Raw genomic sequence first — 9,781 nt, 5'->3', positions numbered from 1 at the left:
AGCCTCGGGGGTCTTTGCCGATGCTAGTGTCTCCCAGTCCCCAGCCGCGCCCCTTCACAGCACTTTGTGGATCTTATTGATCGTGTACTTGCTTATTATATGCTTCTCCAGATCCCAAGGTCCCGAACGCAGAAACCTGTTCGTAGCCATCCCCACGGTGTGTTGGCAGACAACATGTCCCTCCTGTGTGCGTGTGCGTGTTCCTGTTTGCGGAGGGGTCGGCGGCCCGGGGTCCCCGTCGGGTGTTCAATGTGTGTTCACGTCTGAGAGATAGTGCCCTTGTATGTCTGTCCAGGTCAGGCCCACCTGGCGTATATACCTGTTCAGGTATGTTCAGGGCACCGGCTTTGGGGGCAATGACGCGCCGAGCCCGCGTCCCTGGTGGGTCCCCCAGTGTGTTGGGCGGTGTTTGTGTGCGGTGATCGTAGGGGTGTAGTGACCGATGGGGACACCGAGCACTGGCAGAAGAGACAGCGCCCCGCGCGGAGGAAGCCGGAGCGCGCTCCCCGCGCCTGCGCAATGTTCGGCCGAACCCTTCGCTGGAGCCCATCGCCCTAGCGCGGCGGTCACGGGAGTCCGGGGGCAGGGCCGAGCGCGAGGCGGAGTTTGCGCACTCCTGCTCGCGGGTATTCGGTGGGCGGGGCGCGGGCTGCCGCGCGCGGGGCCGCGGTTGGCGCAGGGCGGGCGGAGGGGGCGGGCTCAACGTGCGGTCCCGCCCACTCCGGTGCGCGTCTGGGCGCGAGAACTGTGCGCGGGCCGCGGCGGCGGCGGCTTCTCAGGTAAACGGTGGGCAGGCACCGGAGACCGGCGTCGCTCGTTCGCAGAGGTGCCGCTCGGGGTACCTGGGCCCGAGAGCCTGAGGGCGCTCCCTTAGCCAGTTCGCGCGGGAGCCCGAGTCAGGGGGCGCCTCCCCAAGGTCACCGGGCGACCGCGGGGAGGGTCCCGGGCGTCGCGGGGCCGAGCCCGCCCCCTTCCCGGGCTCAGGTGCGCCCAGATCCCCGCGGGGCCTGATTTGCCGCGTCACAACCCGGAAGCGAGACTCGGCAGCCGAGCCGCTCGCCTGCTTCCTCACGCCGGCTCAGGGTGCCTGGACCCCGGTGCCCGTCCGTCCTCTGTCAGGGTAGGACTCGGGGTGTCCTTGCCCGGTGCTCATCACCTCCCAGGCTTGGACGCGGGGTGCCGGTGCCTTTCCTCTCCCTGAGGGTATGAAGTCCTCTCTTAGTGGCTGTCACCTCCCTGGGGGCATGTGGTCCAGGCGACACTGGGGGTCCTCTCTGTGGGAAGCTAAGCCTAAAGCCTGAGGCCCAAAGCGCAGCACTATTGTATTCTTTCCCCTTTCTCTTTGAGGCCGTCCAGAGCAGGGGGTTAATTTGTCGGAAGTCACTGAGGGTGGTTGGTCGTAGAGTGTAGGTGATAAAGCTGGAAGGACGGGGCAAAGTGAGGTCCAGGCGGTGCTGGGCGGGGGAGGCGGCCCCCAGGCACTCAGCTCCTGGATTTGGGGTTCTGACTTTTGGCAGCCCCAGCACAGCTACAGAGCAGCAGCGTTAGGGCCAGAGGAGATGGCTCTGTGGGCGCGGGCAGTTCCCACTACACACTTACAGAGGTTCCCCTTGCCAGCCCAGCTAGGGTGTGGGGCGGCTGACTTGTAAGCTCAAGTGCAGTGAGGCAAATACAGAGGGGTGTGGGAGGGAGCAGAGAGGGCTGGTGGTGGGGGGGGCACCAGAGGAGTGGCCTTGTCTGGGGCTGTAAGCTGGAGTGGTATTACTGTGGCAGGGACAGTGGGTTTGGGGTTGAGGCTGGCTTTGAGGGGAGAGTCTGGGGTCAGGGACCACTTTGGAAGGGGCTGCTGTTAGAGGTGGAGAAGAAGGAGGCCCATGAGTGGCCTGTAGGGCGTGAGGCAGAGGGAGGAACTGGGGTGGTGGTGCTGATTTCTGACCCAGATAGCTGAGTGCATGGTGACACAGGAAGAGGCAGGAGGGGGGAGTGGGAGGAAGGAGGCAGGAGAGGTCAGGGTGAAGGTGGTGAGCTGAGTGTCAGAGCTGTAGGGTTTGAGTGGCAGTGAGTGGTCTAGATGAAGGTGCCCAGCAGGCACCGCACGTGAGGTGGCATGATTGTGATTAGGTTGCACCTACAGTTCTGGCGGCTGTGGGGCCCGGAGATGCCGCTATCAACAGGACTTTCATCCCAGGCCTCGGGCTGTCATGGCTCCAATCAGCAGGTGTCTCTGGTCTCTCGTTGGTGTCAGACTGGACTGGCCTGAAGTCGAGCTGTCTTGGTTACCTTGACACCAGCATCCCGGCTGCCATGGCTTGTTCACAGCTGATCCATGTGCCAGGAAGCAAGTGTGTGCTCAGTTTTCAGACCCAGGGTCCACTGAGGCCCAGGTGAGCAGTCGGGATGCTGCTTCTCTGTGATCAGTGGCCCCACATCTCTGAGCCTTTCCCGAGTTGGGTCACTTGATCTCCTAGAGGCAGAGGCTCAGGAGCGCTCCTGTGGCTCTGTGTACCCCTGGCCAGTGCTTAGGGGATTCTGGCTGCTGGGCGTCATGGGAAATGTGCTTTCTCCACAGCTGGAGGGCCACCTAGCTTTGAGGGTTTACCTGTGAACCCAGTGACACAGCTTGGCATACCGTGTGTTCAGCAGTAACATTCTCAAGGGCCTGTGAGCGATGAGCTGGCGACGGCATTTCCCAGGTCATCAGCCCAAGTTCTTGTTGGTGACTCTGGAAGTTGAGTCCTTCTCTAGCTCTGGTGCTGCGAGGGAGAGTCTGGTGGACCTGCTGCGTGTGTGGGATGCTCTGACCCCACGCTGCATCATGACTTCCCCATCTCCCCACATACCCGGCCCTCTAGACAGACCCTTGGCGGCCTCTGGCTCAGTGTGTGAGCCATGTCCTGGGGCAGCAGTAATAACGTTGCTGGATGGCACCTGGTGGGCATTCACTAAATGTGGTTGGATGCCAACTGGGTCCAGGTAAGCAAGAAAGAAGCCCGTCCTTCAGTCACCTACCATGTGTTCCATGCATGAAGGGAAATCCTGCTAACCCTGCCCCATGACCTGGTTGTGGAGCAGAGATGGTGGGAGCCAGTCCCGGTTGAGTCCTGCCCCACCGCTAACTAGCAGCTAATCAGCAGTGCATCCCTGAGCCCCGCTCGGCTGTGTGGACTAGAGATGTGCCTCTAAGTTTCCGCTGGGCCATCGGTGTCAGCACAGCTTCCTGCAGGACACGGGGCCTTCCAGACCCGGCCCTGTCTCTGCGCCCCCTTCCCCTGAGGAGCGTGCACCTGTCTGTTCTCACGGAGAGCAGGGTCTATGCTGCCACCCCTGTGTGAAGTGTCAGTGCGCAGATCGCCTGGCCTGGGGATGTCATCCTGAAAAATTGTATTTGTGTCTATGAGGGATTTGGCCTACAGTTTTCATTGTTTGTAATATCTGTGTCTGGGATTGTTATCAGAGTAATGCTGGCCTCAGAGAATCAGTTGGGAAGTATTCCCTTATTGTAATTTTCCTGAAAGAATTTGTGTAGAGTTGGTATGATTTCTTCCTTAAATGTTTGGTAGAAATACCCAGGGAAGCCATCTGTGTCCAGAGTTTTCTCCGTGGGATGGTTTTTAAGTACAAGTTCAATTTCTTTATTAGATATAGGGCTATTTAGGTTATCTATTTCTTCTTGAGTAAGCTTCAGTAGTTTGTGTCTTTCAGGGTATGTGTCTATTTCTTTTTAAAATTGTTATTTTTATTGAGATTTAATTGACTCGTGTATTTCTTTTAAGTTCTCCAATTTACTGGCATAAAGTTATTCAGAATATATTCTTATTTTCCCTTTAATATCTGTAGAAAGTGTAGTGATGTCACCTCTCTCATTCTTGATATTAGTCATTGTGTCTTCTCTCTTTTTCCTGATCAGTCAGGCTAGAGGTTATCAAGTTTATCTTCTGAAATAACTAGCCTTTGGTATCATTGATTTTTTTTCCCTTCTATTCTCTGTTTTCCATTTCTTTTTTCTTTTTTCCCCATATTGGGGAAGGGGAACAGGACTTTATTGGGGAACAGTTTACTTCCAGGACTTTTCCAAGTCAAGTTGTTGTCCTTTCAATCTTAGTTGCGCAGCTCAGCTCCAGGTCCAGTTGCCATTGTTAGTTGCAGGGGGCACAGACCACCATCCCTTTTGGAAGTCGAACCGGCAACCTTGTGGTTGAGAGGACACATTCCAACCAACTGAGCCATCTGGCCACCCGGGAGCTGAGCGGCAGCTCATTGACTTCATTCTAGTTGTGGAGGGCGCAGCTCGCTGACCCATGTGGGAATCGAACTGGCAGCCCCCTTGCCCAGAGCTCGTGCTCTAACGAACTGAGACACCCTTCCGCCCCTGTTTTCTATTTCTTTAATTTATGTATTGATACTTATTATTTCCTTTCTTTTGCTTCATTTGAATGTCTAGTTCCTTAAAGTGGAAGTTGATGTAATTCTTTTCTAATACAGACATTTAGTGCTATAAGTTTCGCAAAAATTTTGATATGTCTTTTCCATTCACTTCAAAATGCTTCCTAATATCACTTTTGATTTCTTTTCTAACTTATGCATTGTTTGGAAGCATATTTGTAGTTTTTAAATACTTGGGGATTTCTCAGATAGCTTTCTCTTATTGATTTCTAATTTAACTCCATTTTGGTCAGAGACACTACTTCGTGCAACTTGAATTCTTTTAAATTTATTGAAACTTGTTTTATGCTCAGAATATGGTCATTCTTGGTAAATGTTCCATGTGCTTTTGGAAAGGATGTATTCTACTGTTAATGAATGGAGTGTTCCAGAAATACTACTTCGGTCAAGTTGGTTGACAGTATTGTTCAGGTCTTCTGTACCCTTACTGATTTTCTGTACAGTGTCCTATGAATTATAGAGAGAGGGTGTTGCAATCTCTACTATAATTTGGATTTGTGTATTTCTTCTTGCATTTTAAAAGTTTGGTTTTGTGTATTTTGAAGCTCTGTTGTTAGCTGCATAAACATTTAGGATTGTTGTCTGAAATCTTCTTTGTCTAATATTAACATAGTCACTCTAGCTTTCTTATGACTGTTATCAGTCTCATTTTTCTTTTTCCATCCTTTTACTTTACCTCTTTACGTTAACATATTCAGTCTTTCCTGTGGTTTCTTGAGTATATGAAATACAGTTATAACACCTGTTTAAATGTTCTTGTCTACTAATTATTTCCTTTGTGTCATTTCCATGTCAGTTTGCATCGATTAGCTCATCCTCATTATGGGTTGTATTTTCTTGCTTCTTTGCATACCTGGTAATTTTTGATTGGATGCGAGACATTGTTACCATGTTTCCCCCAAAATAAGACCTAGCCGGACTATCAACTCTAATGCATCTTTTGGAGCAAAAATTAATATAAGATCTGATATTATATTTTATATTATATTATAATATATATAATATAATATATTAAAATAAGACCGGGTCTTATATTAATTTTTGCTCCAAAAGACACATTAGAGCTGATGGTCTGGCTAGATCTTGTTTTCAGGGAAACACGGTATTTTACCTTTTTGGTGCTGGATATTTTCGTGTTCCTGTTATTATTCTTGAGCTTGGTGCTGGGATGTGGCTAAGTTACTTGGGGACAGTTTGGTCCTTTCAGGTCATGCTTTCAGCTTTGTTTGGTGAGATCGGAGTGGTACTTAGTCTAGGGCTGGCTTTGCTTCTTTACTGAGGCAGCACCTTCTGTGTGCTCGTCCTGCCGCTGTCGAGAGTGCTGGTGTTGCCGCTCTGGCGCTGGTGGCTCCAGAGATTGTTTCTGCTCATCATTTTGGGTGGCTCTTTCCCCAGCCTTGTGTAGTTTCCTCTTGTATTAGTTTTCTATGGCTGCTATGATGAATTAGCACAAACACAGTGGCTTTGCCAACACACCTTTGTCATCTTAGCTCTTGAGATCAGAAGTCTGCCGTGGACATTGCTGGGCTAACATCTGGGGTCGGTAAGGCTGTGCCTGCTTCTGGAGGCTCTGGAGAGGCTCTGTTTCCTGTTCTTTCAGGTTGTTGTCAGAATTTGGTTCTTTGTACGTGGAGGACCGCAGTCCTGTGTTCTTGCTGGCTGTCAGCTGAGGGACGTTTCCAGCTCCCACAGGCCACCACGTGCCTCAGCTCAGGGCTTCCTCCCGCCTCCTTCAAAGCCAGCCATGGTGGGTTGAGTCCTTCCCATGCTTTGAATTCCTCCTCCTCCTTCCGTCTCATCTCTTTCACCCAACTGGGAAAGGCTGTTAAGGACTTGTGTGACCAGGCTGGTCTCACCCACATAATCCATGGGAATCCTCCCACCTCAGGGTCTGTACCTTTAATCCCATCTGCTGGGTCCCTTTTGCCCTCTAAAGGTAACATAGTCACAGGTTCTGGGGAGGAGGGCCTGGGCATCTTTGGGAACATTACTCTGCTGCCCAGTAAACCAGCTGAGTGACCTGCAGGTCTCCGGAATTCTCTCTGGTCCTCAGCCTGCAAAATGCAGCAGGACCTAGGTTTCCCTAGAACCCCCAGTCCGTCTCCTCAACTCAGTTGTATTGCCAGGTCCTCCTGAGTGCTCCTCGGCTTGAATGCGCCCTCCAGGTGATGCGCTGGAGTGCTTTCAGGGTTCCCTGTTGCTCGTTTCCTGGTGTCCATCACCCTAAGAACTGTGGTTTCATGTGCTTTGTCCAGTTTTCAGCTGTTTTGGTCTGGAGGGCAAACTGGTCCATTACTCCCATCGAGCCGGGAGCTGATTCTCTTGGGCTTATTTATTTTTATTTGCTCCTGTGTGAGTTGGGCAAGCAGGGCCACTTGCACTTGTCTGAAGGGCCTTCCAAACTGGGTGGAGTGGGAGCTGCTTTAGTCTGCGTCTTCCGAGGCACTGGAGGTAGGCCCCTGTGGCTTTTCACTGGGAGAGCCTCTGCCCAGGGACAAGCTGCCCCATCTCCTAGACTCAGACCGGGCCTGGGAGCTCAGGATTTGGGTTTCACATGAGGGTGTGGGCCCCCCCCCCCCCCCCCCCCCCCGCTTTGAGAAATGTGTTCTGTAAGTTCTTTCTGGAACCTCACACCCCACTGACACCTGTGGTGTTTTCAGCCCTTCACCCTTTTGGGGTTTGGGATTTTTGGTTCCTTGCTCTGCTGCAAATGGAATATGTGTTTTTATTTCGTGTTTTCCTTGTTGCTTTTAGATGCTTTCCAGGAAGAAAAGTGGAAACACCCCGCTGATGCCACCCTCTTCAAACCAGAGTCTTCCCCATCTGCTTCCTGTCTGCCTGGGGCTCCTGGAAGTCTCTGGTCTGCTAATTTTATTTTTTGTTTTCTAGTGCTCTTGTGGGTTTATTCTTTTAAAATGTACCTGTCTTCTGTCCTTTCACTGAGGTCGTGGTGGGGCGGGTGAATGCATGGGGCCTTTTTACACTGGAATGCTCCCTTATTTGTAATTCCCCACCCCCCAAGCCTTGCATGATTTCTCACTTTGCCTCTTCCCATGTGTGCACAGCCAGATGGTCGAGGCAGAGTGTGCCTTCTCTCCTTTACGACCATCGTCCTTTTATGGAGGGAATGAAGGCCCGGTGTTAGGGAGCAGGCGGGGGCCACACTGAGGCTCCTCTGACCTGTCCCGTCCTTGGAGAGTATGACGTAGGCCTGAATGGTGGCTCTTGCCGGATTGATGGACTTCGGTCTGTTTGCTGCCAGGAGTGCTTCAAGGCACCTGACATTTGAAAGCTGCCACTGCCCCATCCCATGCGCTGTTGGGATGCTTGGTTTCAGGCACCAGCGACTCCACTGCTGCCTGTGCTGCCCGAGGCTCCTGCAGTCCTTCACTGGCACGTTTGCTGTGGGGAGTCCTGGCCCCTCCGGGCTCAGGGCCCTGTTCTTGGCCCCTGGGGACAGGTTTTCCTGCTGTGCGCAGACCCCCAGGACACCAGGCTTTAGTACATCCTGTCCTCTCTTCAGAGTGAAGGTGGAGGCTGTAGGGGGAGGCAGTCCTGGGACACGTGGGCCCCAGGACAAGCCCTTGTGGGCTGACAGGGCGCAGGCCACCAGGGCCAGGTGGGGAGAGCTGGTGCCCGTGGAGGGGACAGCCGGAGCAGAGCAGCCCAAGTGTGGCAGGGAGTGTCCCCCAGAACATTCCTTTAAGCCATGTGCTTTTCGCAAATGCAGTAACTGCCTGTAATTGAGGAAGCCTGTGAATTCAGGGTTGCGTTCTGGTTCCTCCAGGTTTGAGCAGCTGTCCATGTTAAGACTGTGAGAGGAAGCCGAGACCACCGCGATGACCCGGTCCTACGTGAGGAGTAAGTGCGTGCGGTGGGTGGGCCTGCGAGACTCCGCGTACTCTGCGCTGGGTCCGAGTCATCAGACCCGCCTGAGCATGCGCGCGGGCTTTGTCGCTGCAGAGCTGTCCACCATTCTGCTGGACGCTGTCACTGACAAGGACCCTCTGGTGCAAGAGCAGGTGTGCAATGCCCTGTGTGCCCTCGGAGAGTCGCAGCCGCAGGAGGCGCTCAGCGCCTGTGAGGAGCACCTGCGGCAGAATGAGAAGGTGTGGCACTAGGGCTTGTCCTGCCTTTCTGGGGGCGGGGCTGTGGGTGTGTGGGCGGGACCTGTGGGTCGTGCAGGGGGCGGGAGCTGCTGGGGCGGGTGGGCCTGACCGGGCGAGAGCCTCAGGCACTGTGGGCAGCAAGCCCTATGAGGAGTCCAAGATCCCTTCAGACGGGGCGATCCCACGACAGATGACACACATTGTGGCTGTTGCCGCCGTCTGGGGGGACTGGGTGGTCAGCGCCGAAGCATCCTGCTGCTCGTGAACCGGGGCCCAGTGTCACCATCCCCTTTCACTTTCTGGCTGGAGACTGGAGGGCTCTCCCTGCCAGGGTCTGTGCTGTCGCCAAAGGAGAGGAGGCCACTTAGCATCAATTACAATAATGGGAACCCATGGACAAGCGCTCTGAGGGTGGGATGGGAGGTGGGCACATCTGCCATCCCTCAGAGAGGGGCTGCAGGAGGAGGCCAGGGCCTTCCCGTCCTCCCTCATAGACTGCTAGCCTGGCAGAGGTGTGATAGGCTCTAGGGACTCCCCCTTAACCGCGGGGCACACGTTCCAAGACCCCCAGTGCATACTGAAACCTGGATAGTATAGAACCCTGTCCTACTGTGTTTCTCCTGCGCATGCACACCTTTTCACATACAGGAAGCACTGGCGACTTCTCTTTGGCATGTCCAAACTGCCAGCATCACTGCTTTTGTGCTTTAAGTAAATAAGGGTGGCTGAACACAAGCACAGTGAGCCCACAACAGCCGATCTGATAACCGAGGCAGCTACTAAGTGACCGAGGGGCGAGAGCACCTCCAGGGAGGGGACACTGGACACAGGCATGAGTCATGTTTGGGGCAGGATGGAGATTTTGTCACGCTACTCAGAACAGGCTGCAACTTAAAGCTTATGAACTGTTTGTTTCTGGAACTTTCCACTTAATATTTTCCAACCATACTTGACTGCGGATAATGGGAACTGTGAAAAGTGAAACTGTGGGTAAGGGGGACCACTGTTCTGAACCCCGCCTGCAGAGGTATCGATCGCTGTCCTAGGCAAGAGCTCGACAGCTCTCTCCACCCGGGACCTCTGCGGCTGCTGGGTCTGTGAGTCCGTTAGCTCCTTGTTGTCTGAATAACTTGCACCATTTCTGGTTTTCATCAGTGCCTGGTGTAGGCCCATTCCTGGATGGGGAAGAAACTTGCAGTCTCAAGGGGCCATTTTTTGTTCGATTTGAC

General features: G+C 53.4%; 1 protein-coding gene across 5 annotated transcripts in view; it reads left to right on the top strand.

Annotated features, from left to right (window-relative positions):
• The first annotated feature begins 642 nt into the window (after positions 1-642).
• The window catches only part of MROH1 (maestro heat like repeat family member 1), a 50,246-nt gene continuing 41,107 nt past the window's right edge, over positions 643-9,781 (top strand). For all 5 annotated transcript variants that reach the window (XM_074316512.2, XM_074316510.2, XM_074316511.2 and 2 more), the window contains exons 1-4: positions 643-779; positions 7,198-7,303; positions 8,231-8,304; positions 8,407-8,552. In XM_074316512.2, coding sequence (XP_074172613.1) covers positions 8,283-8,304; positions 8,407-8,552 — 168 coding nt within the window. In that variant the 5' untranslated portion in view covers positions 643-779; positions 7,198-7,303; positions 8,231-8,282. The remainder of the gene's footprint in view (positions 780-7,197; positions 7,304-8,230; positions 8,305-8,406; positions 8,553-9,781) is intronic.

This window comes from Rhinolophus sinicus, chromosome 6, assembly GCF_057876585.1.
Source record: "Rhinolophus sinicus isolate RSI-liver-muscle chromosome 6, RSI-T2T, whole genome shotgun sequence".
Lineage (NCBI taxonomy): Eukaryota > Metazoa > Chordata > Mammalia > Chiroptera > Rhinolophidae > Rhinolophus > Rhinolophus sinicus.
This window is presented reverse-complemented; position numbering and strand designations above follow the sequence as displayed.